This window comes from Apodemus sylvaticus, chromosome 15, assembly GCF_947179515.1.
Source record: "Apodemus sylvaticus chromosome 15, mApoSyl1.1, whole genome shotgun sequence".
Classification (NCBI taxonomy): domain Eukaryota; kingdom Metazoa; phylum Chordata; class Mammalia; order Rodentia; family Muridae; genus Apodemus; species Apodemus sylvaticus.
Genome location: NC_067486.1, coordinates 65,116,027 through 65,139,103, shown reverse-complemented (window position 1 = coordinate 65,139,103; position 23,077 = coordinate 65,116,027). Strand labels below are relative to the sequence as shown.

Sequence of the window (23,077 nt, the reverse complement as noted above, 5' to 3'; positions counted from 1 at the left end):
TTTCAGTTCATATTTTCCATAAGCATCTTGCTGGTAATTTGCATGAAATTTTAAATATTCTATTGAAAAGGCATTGGACTATTGAGAAAATTAGCATGAAGTCACTCATTATTTTATCATTTCAACATAATCACTTTTAAGTTTTGATAGATTTCTGCTTCTCCCCTCCTTTCTATCTCAAATGCTGTAACACTGAGCCATACTTTCTGCCATAAATATGACTTAAAAACAAACAAACAAACAAAGTACCAAGTAGTTCTGGCGAGATGGCTCAATGCCTAAAGGTGCTTGCCACCAAGCTTGGTAACCTGACTTAATCTCTGGAACTCACAAGGTGCAAGGAAGAGAAATGACTCTTGTGAGTTGTCCTCTGAGCCCACAGGCATGTCACAGTATGTGTGCATACATGTGCACATGCACACAGACTCAAATAGATGAAAAAATAAGACAAGTAAAAACCCATCGGAAGTAGTAGATCCTAGACTACTCATCGATAGTTGTAAAATAACACTCCCTGTGTATAGTAAGTCTTTGGTGTCTTTAGGCAGCACCTCCATGGACTCAAGCAATCAAAAATTCAAAATATTTTAAAAATTTGCATCTGTAGTGAACACATATAAACAATATTTTTGACCACCATTCCATCACCAGTATGTCTACCATTTTACACAGTACTGGATATCAGAAGCACTCTGGAGGGGACTTAAAGTACATACAAGCCAAGTACAACCACCATGTCCCTTTGTGTGGGAGATCTGAGCATCTGAAGATTCAGATGCACTATGGGTAGGAATGGCTGTTGGGTTAATTCTCTCCCCATATCGATGGAAGGATATACTTACTACACTCTGAGTTTGGGGGGCAGGAAAAATAACCAACTGTACAGAAAAGGCCTTTGCCTTCTAGATCTTACCATTTCGTGGAGAAAGACAAAAAGTGGGTAGGATGGGTATCTTTCTGTACCATGCTCTTTGGCTAACCTCTGTAGTATAGCAGAAAGCAAGGCAAGGGATGGAAGCAGAAATAGACAGTGCTGGCTCTTTGGTGTAGGTTAGTCAGGCAGAGAGCCCACTAATGAAAATTAATCCCAAACAAAACCACTGCATTATTTTTTCCCTCTGGAACTTGTGTTATTTCTGGTATATTCAACTTTCTGTTTAACATACAAGTTTTTTTTCATCCTAAATGTATATATTATACTTGCTGTTATTCTTAGTTTCTTGTTATTCCCCCTCTTCCCTCACCTTCTCTTTATTGTTTTCCTGCTCTTTCTTTTCTTCCTCTTTGTGGAAATAATCTTATTCTGTAGCCCTGCCTGCCCTGGTACTTGCTATATAGGCCAGGGTGGTCTTGAACATAAAGCGGGTTTCTTGCGTTGGCCTCCTGAGTACTGGGATTAAAAGAACACATCACCATGTGCTACTTTTTTCTAAAGGATTTCCTAAATTATATTGCTTCAGGCCTCAGAACTACTATCTACTGGCAGGCTGCAAATGGGACTAAGAAATGAAATTCCCTAAATTAGAAGGGAATTGAGTGGTAGTCTTTGGTTAGTCACTGGCTCTACCAATCAGAAATTTAATTTTGTCTATGTACCACAGAGTTCTAGGCAGGGTTAGGATCGGGAGGCCCTAGGTACATGTAAAAGCAGGAAGGGAGGCAGGGGATGGGGCTGAACATGTGCATAATAAAATGTTATCTTCCAGATCTGGTGTCTGTCTTCAGAATGCGCCCCAAACCTCCCCTCCCCCTCTCCACCCTCCAAGCTCCGTTTGCTGAGACGCATTCTATGAGCTGTCATTATCAGTGATTTCCCTTCTTCTGACACCTCTTTTATTTTCCAACAAGTCAGAGACTTTTGAAAATGAAACGTCTGCTTGCATTCAGATAAGCTGCGGTAAGTGTCCACACATCAGCTTATTTCTAACTTAAAGACTTTTTGAAACCAGAGCAATTTCTGCAGAAAGCAGATGATGGGAAGGCAGTCGGGAGATGACAGGAACTGAAGTCTGGGTCCTGCTGAGTCCTTACCATTCTGTCAGAGGAGGTGTTTGCTTAGCAGACTCCCGGCCTGGATGCTAGGCTGAACACCAGAGGCTGTGGTAACACTCGAAACCCCACACAGGAGACTCACTTGCTGGTCCAGACGAATAGAGAAATGGAGTTAGCATCACTTGTTTGCTACTTTTGAGTTTTATGGTTGAGATCTTTGGAGCTGCATGGATCCTGTCTTGTGCTGATAACCTGAATGGCTTTATATAAATCCTACTAAATGTACTTTAGAAATAGTCTCTAGGAGAATTAAAACTGGCAATAGATCATAAACAACATAATTGCTTCATCATGACAAAGTATTTCTAGTGTTTTAGAGACTTAAGCTCTAAATTTAGAGAAAATGTCTTCCTCTTGATTTTTTTTCTAAGTATTGTTCTAGTTTTGCTTTCATATAAAACACTCAATGCTCAAACACCTTGGGGGATTGGGTCCAGGGAGTCTCCTCAGATATCACATTTCTCAGATGTCTAAGTCTTTTTATATAAAATGACATAGTCTTTGCATGTAGCCCATACATAACCTTCCATATGTTTGGTGAATTGACACCCAGGACTGAGGACCACACACTTGGGAGAAGGGGTGTAAATCTGGGTAGCCACCCTTTCTTCAGTGAATGAAGTAGCAAAAGCACTCCTGTGACTCAGAGAAGTCAGCTCCTGGAGTCTCTAGCTGTCTGTTGGCATTCCTTCCTTCCATTCCAAAGTCAAGGATTTGGGGTTTGAAATAGGAGGGCACACACAGCTGTGGGCACAGAGGTCAGAAGGTCATCCTTTTCCCTGGGACGGACAGAGTGAAGTGAGTCACGTTGGGAACTGCATGTAGGCACGGGAGTCAGCGATAAGGACAACTCAACGACATAATGTTCTGGATGAGATCTGCAGAACTGGAGAGCATGTGCTGACCATGTAGTTTGGGTCACTTGTGCTTCCTTTAGCCCTCCCACTAAGAGAAGGCACCTGTCAGTTTGCACTTATGCATCGCCTGCTGCGAGCAGGCACCCACACCTCTGGAACCCTCCATCTACCGTCTCCTAACCCATATCATTTAAGCAGCTTGTTCAAAGTCCACATTGCAAGGAACCTGGAATTAACAAGCTTGCTTGCCTTGTCTCAACAGCTCGCCTCTTGAGTTTATTGGATCGTCATGTGAGCAGCCAGACTTGCGTCCAGTGACAGATGTATGAGATACAGCCACAGGGTGAGCAAGTCCTCAAAAAAATGTGTCTTTTGGCTTTATGATGGAAAGTGACCTTCGTCAAAAGAAAAGGAAAATGCACAAAAATGTACACAGAGTGTGAAACATTTTGGCAAGCTAAAATACAGATGAAGAACAGACAAAGTGTTAAGTGCAAGAGGCTCAGCAGTTAGGGGCACTGATTGGCTGCTCATTCAGAGGACGATGAATGAGTTCGATTCCCAGCATCCACGCGAAGACTCACAACTGTCTATAATGCCAGTTCTTGGAGATTGAATGCCTTTGGCTCTGCCTCCACCAGGCAAGCAAGTGGTGCACAGAGAGACATACATGAAGGAAAACACTCCCACACATAACATAAACATTTTAATTGTGCCTTATAATTATATACCAAATAAAACTTGCTAAAATTTTTTAAAATTGCAATTTCCAGAGTTAGTGTATGTAGAAAACAAGGAAATTTCACTTACTGAGGATACGAATATGTAAATTTCTAAAGAAATACTCACAAGGTGACCACAGACCTTACCAATAAGGTTAAATCCACAAAGTTGCTTCTGAAAATGTGTAAAATAACCCAAACAGAAATGTGTTCTCCCGTATTATGCATGACTAGAAACACACACATGCACCAAAACAATAACAATAACAAAAAACAACAACAACAACACCCTAACTGTAACATAGGGCCAGTGACATGTTAAAAGTAAATATTTCACAGAGAGGCTCCTGACACCCAAGGAGGTTACTAAACATCTTATAATAAATAGAAAACTCTTAACAGCAGAGTCATCTGACCTACAATAAAAATATATTCAATAGCTATTCATAACTACTGGAGCTATTCGTGATTTAAAATTTTAGTATGCTTTTCGGTACTTGTCAAGGTTTCTTACAATGCATGTATTACTTTGAAAGATCAGTTAAGAAATATAGTCCATGAAAATATACTGTCAAGAATTGATTTTTAAACAGTGCTGGAAGATTTTGATGGATTTTGTTTACAGGGAGACATACTTATAGGGGATTAACCAAGATGTAATACCTAATGAATGACTCATAGCCCTCTCTCTGTGTGGGGCCAGGGTCCCACGTGGGCTTTTATGTCCAGGGACCTGTGTTTAACGAAGAGGAGGAATAACTTACAGAAAGTTATGCATGGGGTATATGCTGTAAGATCTTCAGTGAATACCAGGTACAGGACTGGTATTCATATATAATATATATATATATGTTTTCTACACATATATAGCTAAGTGCATTAGAGTTTTCTGGAATATCAAAACTTACATAATGAATCTTTCATGTATATGTATATGTAATGTATATGCGTATGCATATGTATGTAATATATTAGTATCCTAACATATTAGAATGACTTAGAGACTGTGGTCCACCTAATCTAACAATGACTGAGAGTCTAAGAATCCAGGAGTTGTCTAGTCCACTAAGCTGGATGCCTCAGCTGGTTTTTAGCATATGCCAGAAGCCTAAAGAAGTGGGCTCTAATTCCAGGGAAGGAACAGACTTGCTAGTGAGTACTAGAGCAAGCAGGCAGAGCAAGTGCTCCCTTCTTCCACGACCTTTATATAGGTTACCACAGAAGGTGTGGTCCAGATTAGAGATAGATCTTCCCAGATCAAAATACCTGGATTAAAGGTTTATCCTCCCACCTCAAAGATACGGATTAGAAGTAGGTCTTTCCATTTCAAGTGATGTAATTAAGAAAAAAAAATCCCTCACAGGTGTGCCCAGCAATTTTGGTTTTAGTTAATTCCAGATGTAGTCAAATTGACAACCAAGAATAGCCCATCACAGTTAGGAAAGCTTAATTTACAAATTAGGTGTGATAGGGGACAGATAATAACTAATAATAAAGTACTCACAACAATATGCTATAATTAAAGTTATCCAAATGCTCATCTTTTTCTCTCAATATACATTAATATATGCTGCTTACCCTTCTTGTGATGGGAATGCTAACAAGGCCTGAGTGACGAGAACGAGAAGCTTGATTCAGGCATTGCAATGGAGCACCGAGCTACTGTTGGTTCTTGTGGTTCTTCATCACAGCATGCAGAACTCCAATGGCTAATCTGGGAACACTCAAGATGGGACCTGTTGACTGCTGCTCTTCCCTCAGAGGAGGTGGTATGGAGGGTTGCCTGAGATTCTGGCTGTTCCTCCTGCACCTCTCTGCCAGCTACATGTAATTCTACCTGATTTCATAGCCTTATGGTCCAGAGAGGTGCTGGAATTTATATAGACAAAGTTAATGGAAATTCAGGAGGGAACTACATCAGTACAACTATGGGGGAATCATCGTTCATGTTGGAGACTTTCCAAGTGATATGGTTGATTTGGAATCACTGAACCCCTGGTAACTTCACGTAGCTTCATGAATAGCCCAGCAAACTCACTGGCCTTCAAGGCTGGACTTTGGTAGAATAGTATTCTGGTTTGTAATTGGTACCCTTTAAGGAGGGGGCAGACATTTGTTTACATCTCTATGGGAAGAGTTCCCACAACAATTTCTCAATAGGATGATGGTGTAACTGACTGTGGCATTCCATACCATGGAATGTTGCTTGGCAGTAAAACAAAGACTGAAGTAGAAACCTGAGGGTTCTTTGGAAAGGTGGTTGGATGGTGTTTTGCTGGGGCAAACGCGTGAAAGTATGTTTCGTTAACATGGACAGAGGTGTGAAAAGCTAAGGCAGACTTGTGAAGGAGTGTTTCACTGAAGCAGACACAGGAGAGAGGATGCTCTGCTAAAGCAAGCACATGAAAGGACACGTGACAAAGGATTACTTGCTAACAACACGCATGTATTGGTCTGCCTTGGATTATGTGGTGGAGCCGCATTTGTCAGGACTCCATGGAGAGAAGCGCATTGGAAAACTTGTAGTGATGTGCTGCAGTTTGTTGCTGCTTCTGCAGACTTGGGCTGATTAGATGCACGTGCTGAGGCAAGACCAATGTGTATGCAAGGCATGTGGAGGACACTTGATGTTTGGAGGGCATAAATAGGACTCCATGGAGTGACAGACAGAGCCTGGCTTGCTGGTACAACTAGCTGGGCAATGCTTGTGGGTCTCAAGTCTTTGCTGAGCTTTGCTTCCTTTAAGAGAGGCACAGCTGAGATCTCCTGGTATTCCTGTTGGTCCCTCCAGCTGATAGAGCCCAGGCTGAGGCCTGGCTGTCTGTAACATAACAGTGTAATGTTACCACTGTTGCTAACCCAACTCTGGACTGCTGGTGTATCTGTGAAGTGTTTGCGAGTGGACCAAGCTGTCGCTGCTGCCTGCTAACCTGTGAACTGAACTGCTGATTTCCAGACAACGCTTGCTCCAAAGAAAGGGCTCACCCCAGCCCCTCCCACCCCCGTATCCTTTCTTTTTCCACTACCTCTGGTGGGCGGTGGGCTACAAGGGAGGTTAAAGCATTTAAGAACCATCATTAAAAATAAGGTATGAAAATTTAAACTTACACTAAACTGCTTAGGCAACAACTTTGGTGGCTCTCAAGGACACTCTGCACAATGGTAAAGAGCAAACTTGACTGTTGCACAGCGTATGATTTCATTTATTCCTTAAGTGATAGAACATTACAGAGATGGAAAACATAATACTGGCTGCCATGATTTTGTGAGGAGGAGAGGCAGCAGAAAGAGACTTTTGGCGTAGGACAAGTTTATTCTAAGAAAGCCCCCATAACCAAAACCGTCTTAGGAAGAATACAGTTAGAGGCGTCATACTTCCTGACTTCAAAATTTGCAAAACTATGACGGGACAGGGAGGAACTAGCATAAAGAGAGCATATAGGAAAATGGAATAGGAAGAAAGCCCACAGTGACAACCCGCCCGCCGGTTTTCAACTGTGTTGGCGTCAATGTCATCTGAAGAGTTCAACACTTTCAGAAAACGGTCCTGAGAAAGGTGCATATCTGTGTGCTAAATAACGAAGGGGGCACTTTCAGCACATGCAAAAATTAACTAAAAATGAACAAAACCCTCTAAGGATTTAAACAGTACAACTCCTAGATGGACGCATATGGGGAAAGACACTAAACCTGACAGCTCTCTATGCGCAACACCAGAAGCACTAGCAGCAAAAGAAAAAACAAAGAAGCAAAAGCAGTGTATTTATTTGTCCTCATTCCAGAGCTCCCCTCTCCCCACAGTGCTTTGTGGTCATTTCTCTGTTCCACTCTCGAATGACCGACAGGACGGCCACCCCATGTCCTCTCCACCCTCCAGGACCTTTCTGGGATACAGGTGGTGCCTAAATGGGCCCCACCTTTCAGAGACAATGTGAGGGTTGGGCACATGACTCTCCATCTCAAGTGATCTCGAGGGCTCGTGAAAACATGCTCTACCACTGAATAAATGGTTTAAGTTTATTTCAAAATTGTACAAAAGGCCGTACGTGGCTATAAAAAACTTTGTCTTCAGCTCACATGGAAATTCAGAAAGAACAAAATAGGTATCATTCACAGTGTAAAGGAAGGCTCTCTTTCAGGAGGCGGATCACAGCTCCTCCCTCCTTTTCTCTAGTCTCTTGAGGTCTCCCTCCCGGAGGGTTCGGATGAAACTGGTAAATCCCAATTCCTGCAGGATAGGAAAGAAGAGAGAGACAGTAAGGAACTTAAACTAACCCTGAGCAGTTCAGTCAGAACTGTTGAGGTCTGGTCTTTTGTTATCTATTGTAATGCTAAGTGTGGGCCCCCAAGAGATGGTTGTCCCAGAGGCAGAGAGAGTCCACACATACACCTTGGCCCCAAGTTATTTCTGATTGGTAAATAAAGATGCCAATAGCTGGGCAGAAGAGACATAAATAGGGTTTAGATTTCCCAGGCTTGGGGTAGGGGAGGGGCAGTAGGGGTCAGAAGAGGACAGCGAGGAAAAGGTGCAGGGGGAGGAAGGAGAAACCACTCCTAACGTGGGTTAGGAGTAAAGAAAATGTGGCTCTGAGGGCTGGCCAATTGGGAGTTAAGAGCAGCCCAGATGAAACACAGTAAGTAATAACTTGGGGTTACCAATGGGAAAGTAGATCCTAAGAGCAGAGAGGATAGGCATCTGCCCAGCTCTTGTGCTGTTTAAGGCTTATTGCAAACATAAAGGCTGTGTGTGTTTGTTATCTGGGAACTAAATGACCTAAGGCAGGTTTGAAGCCCCGGGCTGGGATTAAATAATTTCAACAACACAGAACCGCAGAGAGACATGATTGGCTGTGGCATGCCCCCACCCAGCTCCTAGCAGGGTGAAGATGCGTCCCTACTTCCTGTCAGACTGGAGTGTCCTAGCTGACTGCTGATGCTCCGGCCCACCCTCTGCAATGGCTGCCTCTCCGTCCACCCGACTCACCGTGCGGTCGCTCTCATACTTTTCTATGAGTTTCCCATAGTGGTAGTAGTGGAAGGTGGGGTAGGCCTTCACGGCCTCCTGCTGACACAGGTCTTGGTTCTTGTCCTTGACACAGTCTACAGCAGCACAGGCAATCTAGGGAGTGAGGTGGGGAGGGTCAGTGAGATGCTACCAGTCATCACATCTGCAGGGGTGGGGGGTAGGGGCAGTGCTGGACTGAGGAGAAAAGCGAAAGCGTGTTGTACTCCAGCTTCCTAAGGGCAAATCTTGCCAGAACGTTAAGACTCATGGGAAATAACCAGCCACTTGGTGCCTCAGCTTCCTTGGATAATGATCGATCCAGTTATCAGGATGTTACAAAGACTGAGAGGATTCAAATGAGGCCTGTCAGCACGTGACCAGCGTTCAGCAACTGTCAGCTGCTGCGCTACTTAGCTCCCACTGACCCCATCCCTATACACTGACCTTGCTAGGAGGCAGGCACCCGTGCAGGGCACTGGATAAAGATGATTCTCAGCTTTGTGTGATCTGAGCTATCATGCTGTGGCCTGGGGTGCCAGTACACCAAAGGCACTCTGCCTCACTCACTATCTAGGCCAGGTCCCAAGGATGGAGAATGCAGGGGGTACATTCAGAAACGCTCTTCACATGGCCTTCAACCTCTGCTGGTCCACCTAAGAAGCTGCCTTTGCTGAGCAGTTCTTCCTTGTTTGTTTTTTTTCTAAAGTAAGAGGGTCGGAAGTAGAAGCTGGGGTGCTTTTGTTTCGCTGAAGGCCACACACTGGGGAAGGATGAGACAGTCAGCCAGAGGCCATACACTGAAGCAACATCTCAGGGAAACAGGCTCGGATGGGAGGCAAGCCCTTCTTCTTATGTGACCTTGACTAAGTTCAGCCACCAAGCACCGGCCACCTAACAAATGAGATCATTCTAGAGCCACATTCTAGAGCGACAGCTCTGCCAACATCTCTGAGACAATTTACGACTCAGAATTCTGTCTGCTGCCTACTCACTAGGCAGGGGTTGCTTTCCAGGGAAAAGAACTCCGCAGGCCGCAGCAGTCATGGCTACTGGTCATTCACCATGCACTTAGGCAAGTGGTCACCTTCTTATGAGTTGCAAGACTGACTGGTAACATATGCAGGGGGGTTACACTGTCCCCGTCCTGCCACTAGATGCTCCCTCACCTCAGGCTTCCCTTCGCATCTTCAGCCCGATTGTTTTATACAACAAGACTTGGAGCGAAGTTTGCAAACTCACTAAGCATAATCCATAGCTGGCTCGAAGGCCCGTTCTGTTTGGCCCGCATAGAACTTAAAAGGAAAATAAATTTGAATTAGCTGCCAATGTGGAAGGAGCCAGAAGATTTAATATAAAAATTTGGCTTCAAGTTTCTCTACAAACATCAGAAGATTGGATGGTACTTGCCCTGCGTTCCCACAGGCAGCGACGGGCTGAGCAGACGGGCATCTGTCTCCTTCTGGGAGGCTAACCCTGCCCTTGACCAGTACCCACAATGAGCTCAATTCGCCTGGGCTAGCAGCTGGCCACGGTGGGTTCCTGAGAACCCTGGCTCATCCTCCAAACTGTGTTCTCAATCAGAAACACGAGGCAGATACTCCTGTGGTTGCCCAAGTGTGGAGCTTTTTTTCCTTTGGAACAAGCACATCTGACTCCATCACCTCCAGCACGGGGTCCCCTGCAGCCGGCCTGGGCTGGGAGAGGGGGGCACTGCTCCTCTGCTCAGGATCTGATGAACATTGCTCCAGGCTGCTACTCCCCCTGCATCCACTTTAAATTATGAATTCAATTTGTATACGTGCCCTGGAGCTGTTGGAAGTATAGTGTATGGTTTTATAAATCTATTAAATTAAAAATGTATACTTGAGAATCCCTCGTACCAGCTGTCAGCTGCGTACACGGAATGCAGAGTCTGGCTGCAAAGGGGGAATCCGTGCTCCACTTTCACAGGAGTCAAGCGTGGCCGGGATTTTTCAAGAAGAATCTGTCCTCTGAGCTGCCCACCTCACCTGCCTCAACAGCTGTCCCATCTTTGTGACCTACTCTGTGATCATCACTCGTCACCTGCACTCAACACCCCCACACTGCCACAATACTCTACAAAAATGGCATCCATTCCTGGACTCTTTGTCTGCGTCTTTAAGGGTCAGCCAAGGACTTGCTCTGACACCTAAAGTCTTGCCCGGAGAGCTTCACTAAGCCCTCAAGTTGCAGAACTACGGCTAATATTGAGTAAAGGGTCAAGGACAAATTCCCTGGTTTTCTGGCCCTGTGAGTGGGACAACTCTGTGGCTCACAGCCTGGGAGGCCTCCCAGTGGCCGCCTGCCCCTAGCATCCCTCTTTTGGCCTCCTTTCCCTTCATCTTACTTTCTCAGCTTCCTGTGGTACCTCCTGCGATCTCTTCCCAACAGTATCCGCCTCACGAGAGTCCCAGTCAGCACAGGGCCTGCTTTTGGGAAATGCGAACTTGCAATGCCTGCGGTTCAGATTCTGACATGACTCCTTTCCAGCAAAGGATGGAACATTTAACCCCTCATGGACTCTAGATTCTACACCAGGAATGTGAGGGCCGGAATAACACCTACTTCATCAAGCAATTGTGAGGGTCACATGACTCACTGCTCACCACAGGATAAAGTCTCCATATAACATTCTGCTATTCAGTTCTCAGTCAATTCTGCCATTTAATTAACATTCATGGGGGGTGGGGGGAATTCAAGGAGAAAGGACAAGAACGACAAATGATCTCTAGCCCCTGTGTGGATTATAGCAGTGATGTTGGTCAGTCAGAGCAGGGCCCCAGAGCCCTGAAACCTCTCTTGGAGTGACCTTCTCACCTTCACAAGCTCCTCCTCCTTGTCCAAGCAGGACAGACCTCAGAGTGAAAGGTGAGTCCCTCCTCGCCAGTTCAGCAACCCCTAGTCTCAGCTCCCATCCACCTGTCTTCCACCATGGGCGCCCCCATCCTCCAAGCCATTGGATAACACCATCTATTCTGACATTCACAGCCTGTAGCTCTTTTCCACCAGCGAGCGAGCGTGTCAACTGATAAAAGTCCCCAGCTAAGCTGCTGGGAGGGGATTTAGGCTCCCTGGCTAAAACATGAGCTGCCTCCCACAGCTTTATTGATTCAGTAAAATAAATCTCTGCAGGAGCTAATATTGACTTTGGCTATGAAAATGGAAGTGAAAATCCAACTGCATATTGATTGGGGAAGGAAGCGAGACTGGCTGTTGGGTAGGAAACAAAATACAATTCCAGCTGAGAGGCAGCTGCGAGTGTGTGAGAATGAACGGGGAGTCAGGTGACCTCGTTCTGGCCACCGATGACCTACGGGTTATCCTTGGGCAAAGGACACGGCTCCTCTTCAGGCCATAGTCCCTCCAAAGTAAAAGCGAATGGGGTGAGCCAATGGCCCCCAGGCCCCAGTGTATGGCTGGTGTAAGGGCCAGCTCTTACAAGTCTCCAGTTTCTGCAAGCATCCCCCAGAGTCTCTCATCTAGCCCATTTCACCTTGCTGGTTAAAGTACGGTACCTTGCTTTGGGCACAGAGCGGGCACCACTCACCCTAGCTTCAGGGCCACACACTGGCCCTGAGAGTTGTTACCATGGCTGCTGGGTACTCTAGGAACCTCAGGTGGGTCAGCCTCCCAGACAGACAGACAGAAACATCGAGACATGGAATAAAGAAGGGTGGAAGGAGGGGCAGAGGAAACGGGGTGAAGGCGTGAACCCAGGAAAGAGCTAGCATGCATCAGACAACGAAGAAAAGATGGATCTGTGCCTGGGAGGGCATGGAGGAAACGGGGCCCTGGACATCACAGCGAATGGGGAAGGAAGAGGGAGGCTGGCTGTGGATCCCTACTGTAGACTTGGCAAGCCTGGCTCCAGAAAGCCTAGCAGTCGTCTAATAGGAAAACTGATGCCATGGTAATATGGGCCATACTCCAAGATGTCACTGGTCACCTTAGTCCATTAGAACACACACACACACACACACACACACACACACACCATATACACTGGAATCTGGGGTTAAATGAAGCCTCAGAATCCCTTCATGAACCTCTTAGAGTCCATGGGCACGTGAGCATGAGTCTTTGGACAGGGAGGCCAACCAAAACCTTTACTCATTCTACCTTCACGGAGTCCTTTGTGTTCCAGCTCAGGGGAAATGTGTAATAAGATGCACTGACAACTATTCCAGTCAGGTGGACATCATCGGAGCTCCCAGGGCAGAAGCAACCACCAGGCAAGTGCCAAAAAAAAAATTTGTGGCCCTTATTTGCCCCCCACCCCCACATATACACACTCCCCGAGATCGAGGAGGACCTGGAGGGCTTAGCCAGGGCTTGTAGGGAACAGTTACACTCATGAGTGCAGGGCAGGGTCTCAGAGTCTGAAATGGAATCGTGTCATTTGGGTCCTCACTCCCCATATTTGTGCCTGTTCCCAGCCTGGCTTCCTGAGTGAGTGAGTCCTCACCATCCTATCTCTGGTGCTCTCTCAAAGTGCAGCAAGGTATAAAGTATCCTGACGCCTACAGCTCTGCCTCTGTCATCCTGGACGTACTTGCAGGTCTACCTCCATTTGCTTCTGTCAAATCCTCTCCGTGCCCAGGACGGCGAGCTATCTCTTCACATGTGCAGCCTCACCTGCTCTGTCTTGGTAGCACTCTTGAGTTTTCTGGGTCAGTCTATTTATTGTGGGAAGTCTGCTTAGCTTGTGCCTAGACCAGCGGAAGGATCTCACACGGGGAAATAGGGACTTGTAATAGCAGCACACGTGACTCAGGGTCCAGTGTGTGGATAAGTCCCTGCATAAATTCAATGGAGCCTAGCATGTGACAGTCTGCTATGACTACGTCTCAGAGCTGGGAACAATCTTTGCCACCATCTCTACCGGTCCCCACAGGATAGGATAGATAGGGAATTCAAGGACTGGGGACATAGCTCAGTGGTAGATTGCTTACCTAGCAGAACTTGAGTCTCCAGCCCTGCCCTCCAATAAACAACAAATAACAAAAACCTTCTAGGAGAAGGGAACTTGGGGACTGGCGATTAAGAGGGTGTCCCTGAGTTCTGGGGCCCTGCTCTGCTTTAAGGGCCACCTACCCACCCTCACGAGTGGTGGCTCTATTCCCCTGCTGCAGACACAGGCCTGGCGCCCACTCCCTGGCGCCCACTCCCTATCCAATCTGCAGCCCCAGCTTGTTAATTTTATGCTTGGTCAGCTGGCATCGCAGGAGCCTTTAGCTTGGGCAGACGAGGCTCCTCTGGCATGGTCTGGTTCTCCTCCGCTGCAGCCTCCTCCATTTGAATTTTGTGGGGCTCTTATTTGTATTTTTAATTATGTAAGTAACGCATGACTACGATCCTACTGTAAAAATGTTTGAGCAGTAAAGAAAAATGAACACACATGCTCCTTTTACACCCCTCCTCCACAAAAATGGTTTAATGCTCCAGCGTCTACCTCGGGATGATGGTGAGGCAGAAATCCAGTCCTGTCTGCCTGGTAAAGGGATGTCCTGCTTCCTGAGAATGACCCTGCTCGCAGGTCCAGCCAGAACTGCACACAGGGGCGGGGAATTTAGCCCACCAGGAATAAGATGGAAGGATTAGCACAAGGCACACTGGGGGTGGGATGAAAGAGGGGGCAGTCCTTACCTTGCGGTCCTCTTTGAAGGCATCAGCTGTGGCAGTGAAGTCGGGGATGACCTTCTTACAGTGTGGGCACCCTGGGTGAGAAGGGACAGAGTTACACACACTAGAAGCTAGCAGCTTACACCATTTTCTGGAACTCTGGATAGGCCTCTCCAGGAGCCCAGGTCCACCCCGTCAGTCAGGATCCATGTGTAAGCCTTGCCACTCAAACCTCTCCCACACCTTGTCTTTGAAGGAGTCACTGCCGTGATTCTGAGGACACGGCCCTAGAACCTCTTATTTGCCTGCTGGTCTAAAGGAACGTTGGCGATGTGTTCTGCGGATATTGCCCTGGAGATCAGAGGAGCTGGATCCGCAGTGCAGAGGGACTTGGGAAAGAACCGCACATGCTCAGGACTTCCCAGGTCTATCACACGGCCCTAGGGAGGATGGTGGGTCATCTCTCCGCTCTGTGGCTAAGGAAGTGGTACTTGAAAGATGGGGTCAGGGGTAGCAACTCTACACATGTTCCGAAGGCTCCTGCCTCACTGACATCTTCCTTCCCTTCTATCCCTTTCTACAATCTATAAGTGAGGCCAGGAAGAACATGAACCAGTCATGGGCAGCCCCGGGGCCCTGTAGGATGCAGCATAATGAGTGTTGCTTCTTGGTCTGGGCACCACGCTGAGCCCCTCCCATTGAAAAGTACTACAGAAACCTACTCGTGGGCCATTTTCTCCTTCTATCACAGACGATGGGGAAGCCATAGGCCACGCTGGTCTTTCCCTCAGGGTGGACACAGCAGAACCCAAGCCTACCATTCTCACATTCTTTCACTAGGTGTGAGTGAACAGAACTGCCCCTGTGGACAGCTCTGACCCCACTGTGGTAATCAGTTCTGATGAAGACAGGTGGGAAGGGTCCCACGCCTGCTGAGAGACCTGGATCCAGCCACAGCTTCCTGACAAAGGCCTGTACGTCCCACCCGGGGAGGCAGGCAGAGCCAGCTCTGCAGGGAACAGAAATGGCTTTGCTCTTCCGCTTTCTCCTTTTTAGAATGAGAAGATAATGACTGGCATTTCAAAGGGCTTTGTGAGACTAAATTAAGGCCGAGCTACAAATTTAATCTGAATTTAGCATTTGAGTTGGTTCCTGAGATGGGAGGGACCACCCATATGGCCAGATTTGGGGAGCTGCCAGCTGGCCCCAGAACAGAGCGAGATGATTGGGAAGGACTAGGGGATTTCCCAACATCTGATGCAGGAACGTAAGGGGCCCGAGATGGTCATGGGTTACTTCAGAAGAAGTGCGCCCACAGGGCAGATGATGGGCACACAACTTTTCGGCTCCCTAAAATGGCAATTATAAGTCACAACATTAATTTGACCTAACAGTGACACAAAGCTGAAACTCATGAAAATGTCATAGTACATGTTACATAATTTCAAAAACCTTTAAAGAGCACAATCCATTGGTAGAGTCGTGTCGTGGGCAGTGACAGGCTCCGTGAAAGGCACGGGCTTGCTCATAGCACACATACAGAGTGGGCTGAAAATCATCTACCTCAGGCCCCACAATCCGGCTTCACTATTAATGTTCCCTTTTTAACCTCCACTTATTGAAAGCATAAAGGCAACTGTCAGCCTAGAGCTAATTCCTACACCGCCGATTTAAACTATCGGGGCGTCGGATGAATGGCTCCTGGCATCTCATCTTCTCGTTCTAAGAGAGAGTATGGCAGGTGACTAACTGCTGGGTGGGCTGTGTCGGGAAGTACATGGCATGTTTTTAGGAGGCGTCAGGTGGGCCAGAGCATGCCACGGCTTTCTAAAATTGGGGGTTCTCTAAGACGCAGGAAACCGTTAGGCCTCCTGATGTGGGAGGGCCGAGGCAAAGCTTGTGGATGGGATGGAAGAGCTCAACCCTGGAGAACGGGGTGAGTTGGTCTAGGAAGGGGGCTCCCATCCTCAGACCATGCAGAGAAGTGTGGGATGAAGAGAAGCTGGGGGGCGGGGCAGGCCTCAGGGAGAAGGAAAATGGAGGGAGGCCAGATGTAACAGGCCAGCTCTTTACCCAGAGTCTTACCTGGTACTTGACATTCCTATGTTATTTGGAATCTTTATATAAATAAATTAAGTGCATGTGTGTGTATGTGCATGTGTATGGCTCAAGTAAGTACCTTACCATTGGAAAACACAGACATAGACATGTCTGTGCTTAGATTGCCCCCCCACCATCTCCAAAGGTATAGCTCCCAGGGGTACTGGGGTAAGATTTGAAGACAAGCGTAAGAACTGGGCTCTTCGCCAGTAGCTGAATCATTCCACGGCACTGCTGTGACCACGACCCAGCCGTGGAAGAGTTCTGTCAGAGAAGACGGGGCCCTCGAGGCCCAACAGGGATATGGCTCCTGTCTATTCTTCATGACGTTTACTCGGTGGCTAATCACTGAACTGTAGCCTACTGGCCCTCACAGAATCACTCTTCAGTTGTGCTTGTGGTAGAGAGTTGCCCAGGCTGCAGAAAGGGCTGGCCACTAACTTGCCACAAGGCCTACAGTGAGCCACAAAAATCCTGGGTCTCCACCTTCCACCCTCTTTTGCTCTGAAGGAAAAGGTTAATTTACAAACTTCATTCAGACTTCCAGACATACTCAGGGCAGGCCAGGCCTCAGAGGAACGAACCCTGTAAGGAGCTCCGAAAGCAAGCCCTGCTCTGAGAAGAGGCCAAGGCTGAAGGAAAGGGGGGGATGCCAAGGGGTGCCTGAGGGATGGGGGCTTAATCCATGATCGACTAGGGCCTCTCAGACAGTGATAGCAACAAGAAGCGCCGCTGCAGGCTACTGACACTGAACAGTGGGGGCAGGAGTGGACCTAACAGGAGGGCCGGCTACAACCGAGTGGGTTTACGACCAGACGGGGAGCCTGGCTTCTCTGTAGACAGAGATTTTATTATCCTCACTCCATTAAGCTGAGCTGTAACCTGGGGGAGAGAAAGGGAAGGGCAAGGGAAGAGTGGGAAATTCTAAGACGCCTTCCTTCTAAGTGTCACTTAACAACTTCAAAATGGGAATGCACAAAAAAAAAAAAAAAAAAAAAAAACCCGAAGAAGTCTTCGGCTTGGACTCTGATTAAAATGAGAATCATGGAGCTTGCAGGTGAATGTGTCTTTCCCAGGCCATATTGTCAAGCTCAAATAGATCAAAGCCTCTAGGAAAGGTCAGAGTTCTAAGGCCTTGAAGGTAAACTCAGTGCCAGGAGGAAGAACAGGAGAATAGAAGAAATTGCTTGCGTGGGTGGGTGCTTGCATGCATGCCTCGGGGCAAGTATGGGACTGTACAGGCAGCAAGGAAAAGCCCAGAGACCTTGGGAGAACTAAGAGACTAGTTCCTAGCACAAACAGCCCGTAGGTCTAGTAAGAGAAGGATATCCCCAAGGAGGGCAAGAACTGATGGGGGCTGACATGGGGAAGCAAAGATTTTTCCGGTCCTCTCAGCCTTTGGTGAAGTTTCGGAGTCCTGCTTCAGGTACACATGGTTTCAGAGTTGACCAATAGCTGTCCTGGTATCTGGGGTAGAGCCAAGCCCTCTCACCCATCTCCCCATGAAACACAAGCTACTTACAAGGGGCATAGAACATGACCAAGGTGTGTTTCTTCTTCTTGAGGGTATCCCGGAAGTTATCCCCCACCAGATGTAGTACACTTGTCTGCTGTTCTTCCCACGTGGGCTCTGGAGGTGGGGGAGCCTCGGGGCTGCAGAGGTGAGGGGGAAGGAGAGGGGGACATCATGAAGAACTGCTGACAGACAGGTGCAAACCCCACCCACCCTCAGTCACTGAGGAACACAAATGACCAAACTTTGCATTTCTTCTGGGATTTCATTTTAAAACCTTGGCTTAAACATCAACAAATCTGCACCAAACCATGAAGAGGTATGTTCAAACCTGGCCCTGTTTGAACACAGGCAACCCCCTGCTGTGGGGGTCAACATCCCTTGCCAAGGCACAGAACCTCTTCCACCTGGCTCCCTGGCTGTCTTTCCTGCCAGCCTCCTAGTGGCCCTGAATGACCTTCCATTATCTTCTTTGAAGTCTTTGTTCTGAGAGACAACGCCAGTCAGGAAGTGGGTGGGGTCAGGGCTCCAGTGCAGATTACTTGCAAGATGTGTGACTTTGGGGAAAGTGACTGAACCCCCTCCCCCCTCCCCCCCCAGTCTCCATTTGCTTTTCTGTTCCGTGAGACAGTGGTACCCAGGATGGTAACCAAGGGCACTGGATGTGTATGTGAAGCTCCTGCTTAGCCCATGCTAGAGAAGTTGGGTGTGCCAATAGACAGCAGGCACTGGATAAGGGTTAACTCTTTTCTGGTTTCTGGCTGTCCACTGGTCCCACACCCAAGGATGAAGCTGCTGTACTTCAGATCTGGATGTCCCCAAAAGCCTGTGTGTCTCCAGTCGGGTACTGTCGGGAGGTAGTGGAAACCAAGGTAGTGTGTGGTGGGAGGTTTCTTCTAGATCACTGCCAGGTAACCATACAATGACACTTCCCAAACAGGAGCCAAACAAAGATTTCTCTTTGTAAGTCCATTATCTCGAGAATTTGTTATAAGGCTCCCGTTAACGGAGTCTTACTTTGGAGACAAGGTCTTGTCATGTAGCCCAGGCTGGCCTAGAACTTGTAATCTTCAAGTTTTACCCTATGAGAGGTAGGATCACCAGCAAATGTCAACATACCCAGCTTCCAGGCCTTCAGAAGGCCCACTCTTGCCTCCCCTCTCTGCAACCCTGTGCCACTTGGCAAGGAAAAGCTGTAACAAACCCCCCATATACGCTCTATCCCTCCACTTCTGCCACAGACCCGCACTGCCAACCGAGGACCTGGTTCAGGGTGGCATGGGACCCTCTGACCTGTGACCTTCCCATGTCTCCTAATAGTACTTCCTAACCCAGTGGCCCATGTCTCCCACAGCCTTCTTTTCCTCCAGTTCTATTCTGAGCCTCTGCCTCTCATGAGACCTTACATGACTCCCAGGATCCTCAGTGGCTCTCATGACTGTGGATACCATGAACTGGTCCTTTTATCCAAGCCTGTTTCCAGCCGGAGGCCCCACTATTACCTCAAGCCCACTGAGACGTGGAATGTTATCTTCCTCCCCTGTCTCCTTTGCTTCCCCAAATTCTCCATGTTTTCTGTAGTACTCCTGAGCTGGTGACCAAGCCCAACCCTTCCCTTCTCTTAGGGCACCATGTCCTCTGGCTACATGGCTGGCAGCACCAACTTGCCTTCTCTGCTTGCCCAGTGCCTGAACGCTGCTTTGCTGGCCTACACTGGCAGGCACATATTAACTGCATGACTCTTGACCACCTGACGCCCAGAGGCAAACACCGTGTGCCTTGCCTGGTACTGTCTACTCGCCCCACTTCTCGAGGAGACCCCCTCCACTGTATCCCAGAATCATCGACTGTCCCCACACCAGAAGGCTCTCTTTTAAATGCCTCACAGAGCTATTGCTTGTCCCTGGGTGGTGACCCTAACCTTTCTGAACCTAAATATCTTCTCAGTGGAACAGAAATAAAAACCTCTGTCCGCAGTAGAATTTGTGGATGAAAAGAGGCACAGTAAAACAGGGTCTGGGATACAAGAATAGCGAACCTACCTACTTTGTGTGGGCCCCGAGTCTACTGACTTCCTAAGCAAGACAGGGACAGCGGGACTGCAGGACAGCAGGATAGCCACCTGGTTTAGAAACCAGAGAGCCTGAAAAACTCAACACTTTAAACCAGAACACCCCCTCCAGCATGGAGGCATGGCTCTCAGACTCCTCTCCTGGGGAGCATCTGAGGGTGGGGGCCTTGCTACTTTCTTTTCTCTTGACAGAGGCACCTCTTGGGCCTTGTATTCTCTGTGTTCCCATTCCATACACTGGGATTTCTCTAACCACCATGCTGAGAGGCCCATTCACATCCTTTGAGTCCAAACTTCAGGAATAACAGTCTGAGACTCTGTATGTCTTCATGTGCACTTGCCACACCTGATGTGTACTGGACACATGCCCAGGTTTGAAGAGCCAGCCACCAATAAACCTGGGTCACACTCACTGAAGCCAGACAGGACCACCTAGAATGGTGACGGATGCCTTCAGACCTGCACAGGATTGTGACTTGAGAGGTTCCCGTCTCTTCCTTCAAGGCCAAGCAGCTACGAGTCAGGGCACTATCAAAGCCCAAAACCAACAAACCAAAAACTTACTTCTGCATCCATTCAATAAACTTCTTCTTTGTCCTGAGTGCAGGCACCCCTTGTTGTTCGCCATTCTTAAAATACTTCAGGGTAGGAAACGCTGAGATGTGAAATCTTTCTGCCAGGGCCTCATTGACGGTGGCATCGACAGCTGCAAGGACACCAGAGCTCTGGGATGGGGGAAAGGCCAACCATGCATTACAGCCTCAGAAGTGGTGCTGCTGGAAAGAGGAGCCGGGGTGCCGGACCCGCCCTCCCCCGGGAGGTGTCAGGACCTCTGCGCTTACATATCACAGGGGGCAATCAAACCCTGCCACATCTGCCACTTCTTACTGCATCTGCCAACCATACTTGGCCGAAGAGGGCCTGCTCCCAAGAGTCAGGGGCCCACAGAAAAGAGTGGAATACACAGAGGTCCCCCCAGTTAGCTACAGGTACATGGTCTCAGACTTTTGGCTCTATTTAGTCTGTGGGAGGGACCATGTCTGACCATGATGATGATGTATTTATTACTAGGGGACATGGAGCTACTGCAGTCCTCCGGGGACAAGGAGAGTCACTTTGGGGGCTTATAGAAAATCGCAGTGACTCTAGGAGCCGGTAGCCCTTCAGAAGGAATGGGTGAGAAAACAGGAAAGGACGCTTACCTCAGCATCTCCATGGAGGACTTCAGCCGCGCTCTCAAACTCCGGCTTCATTTTCTTACAGTGTCCACACCCTGTGGAGAGAGTACAAGAAAAGGGATTCTCATGGCATGGAGGCCCTGGTACCTCTGGGCTGCCTCCCTGAGACTGGCTGGCCTTACTCCAGGAATCTAGATACCGAGAGATGGTGATCATGGTTGCCAAGTCAAAGAAGTCTTCTGCTTATTCCGTGGGGTGGACGGAGGTCATGGAGGCCGAGGCACATAAATGAATAACTATATAAGTAACGCATGTAGCACATATGTAGTCCTGGGGTGCTGGGCCCTGGAGAAGTGCCCCTGTACGTCCTTACATGAGTCCTACGAGGTAGGAGCTGACAGGGTCACTATTCTACAGGTGAGAAACTGAAGCACCAGATGGTGGATGGCTGCCCGAGATCGACCAGACAGACACAGTCAGAGGTATACCACAACACCCAGCAGTGCAGCGGAAACCCTGGCTGCAGGCGTGGCATGCAGACATGGCATGCACTTCCTGGTACTGTGTTGCGGTCACTCATCATCTTTTCTGGGCTGCAGGGTGGGAAGAAGAATCCACAGAAGCAAAAATCTGTAAAAAGTTAAGCTCTGCGTCCCCATAGAAGAAGGTATGAGGCACAGACACGGACCTACTTATGTCCAAACCAATGCCACTTCCTTGGGATAAAGCCTGCTCTTCCCTGACAAGTGCACCCAGATGTCATGAAGAACACAGTCTCACACATTAGACAGCGAGTGGGGGCCAGGAAGACGGTTCAGCCAGGTAAGGTGCTTGTCACCAAGGTTGATGACTTCAGTTGGATCTCTATGCCCCACATGGTAGAAGGAGAGAATTCTATAAGCTGTCCATACAGTTCATGTATGCTATAACACACGCACGCACACACACACACACACACACACACACACACACACACACACGAGTACTTAATGATTATATACATATATAAATGCAAAAAGTTAAAGACAAAATAAAAAAAAAATCCAGGCATTTTGTATAGGTTGCATTAGGGGAACAGAAAAATCTTATCTGCATTCGAAGAGTGGTTTCTGGCTGTGTGGTGAGGAGGCTGGACAGCTATGAGATGCTCTTAAAGGGAATATAGTGGCATGGGGACTTGACATGAGGCAGCTGAGATATAGTGTTCATAGTCAAATTGAAGGCATCCTACAGGGACCTCACAGGGCCACCTCCGGCCTGATGCCTCTTATGCTCGCTTAGTGACTGCCCCATTCTCCTGCCCAAGGCTGACCTCCTTTCAGTAGGTAGAGTACAGGTCCACCCTGTTCAAGAAGAGAGTTAAGTCCAGAGGCATTCTGGGGGGCTGGGTCTGTCATAATCCAGCCAGGCCTAGAGAGAAGGCTAGAGGTAACCAGTGGAGAGCCCTGAAGTAGTACTTCCTGAAACAAGCTGGCTCAGAAGGTTCCCCAACACTCCATCCCCTGAATGTGATGCTGGCAGGGCCCGGAGAGTGGGATTGCGACTGAGGTCGGTGAATGGAAATGCCTACTCATGGGGAATTACCATTTCTTCCTAACTGTCTCAGTCAGTGCAGCCAGATCCTCAAGGATGAGGGACTTCACCTTGTACTGCCTTCGCGCCTTTATCGGGTTTCTGTCCTTTGATGCCACTGCCCTGCTGGGGTGGAAAATGTACTCTATACCACCTGCCAGTGTCTATCACCAGAGGGCCAGAGGCAGGCTCAGGGACCCAGAACTGGCATGTAGATGGCTGAAAAGCTTAGATTCTTCTGCTCACATGCACGACTCTCTGCTGTACCTCTACCTCTGTCTCCTAGGGCAGAATAAAGGAGCTAGTCTTCTGTACACACTGTTAAAGGCTATGCCAGCAGCCGCACAAAACACACGACAGAGAT

At 48.0% G+C, this 23,077-nt stretch overlaps 1 protein-coding gene across 1 annotated transcript in view; it reads right to left on the bottom strand.

The window, feature by feature from the left end:
• Positions 1-7,634: 7,634 nt before the first annotated feature.
• The window catches only part of Pdia5 (protein disulfide isomerase family A member 5), an 83,867-nt gene continuing 68,424 nt past the window's right edge, over positions 7,635-23,077 (bottom strand). The window contains exons 12-17 of the mRNA XM_052158752.1: positions 21,166-21,236; positions 20,528-20,688; positions 17,902-18,032; positions 14,304-14,374; positions 8,616-8,750; positions 7,635-7,859 (exon numbers count right to left, since the gene is read on the bottom strand). Of these exons, the coding sequence (XP_052014712.1) occupies positions 7,779-7,859; positions 8,616-8,750; positions 14,304-14,374; positions 17,902-18,032; positions 20,528-20,688; positions 21,166-21,236 (650 nt within the window). The 3' untranslated portion in view covers positions 7,635-7,778. The remainder of the gene's footprint in view (positions 7,860-8,615; positions 8,751-14,303; positions 14,375-17,901; positions 18,033-20,527; positions 20,689-21,165; positions 21,237-23,077) is intronic.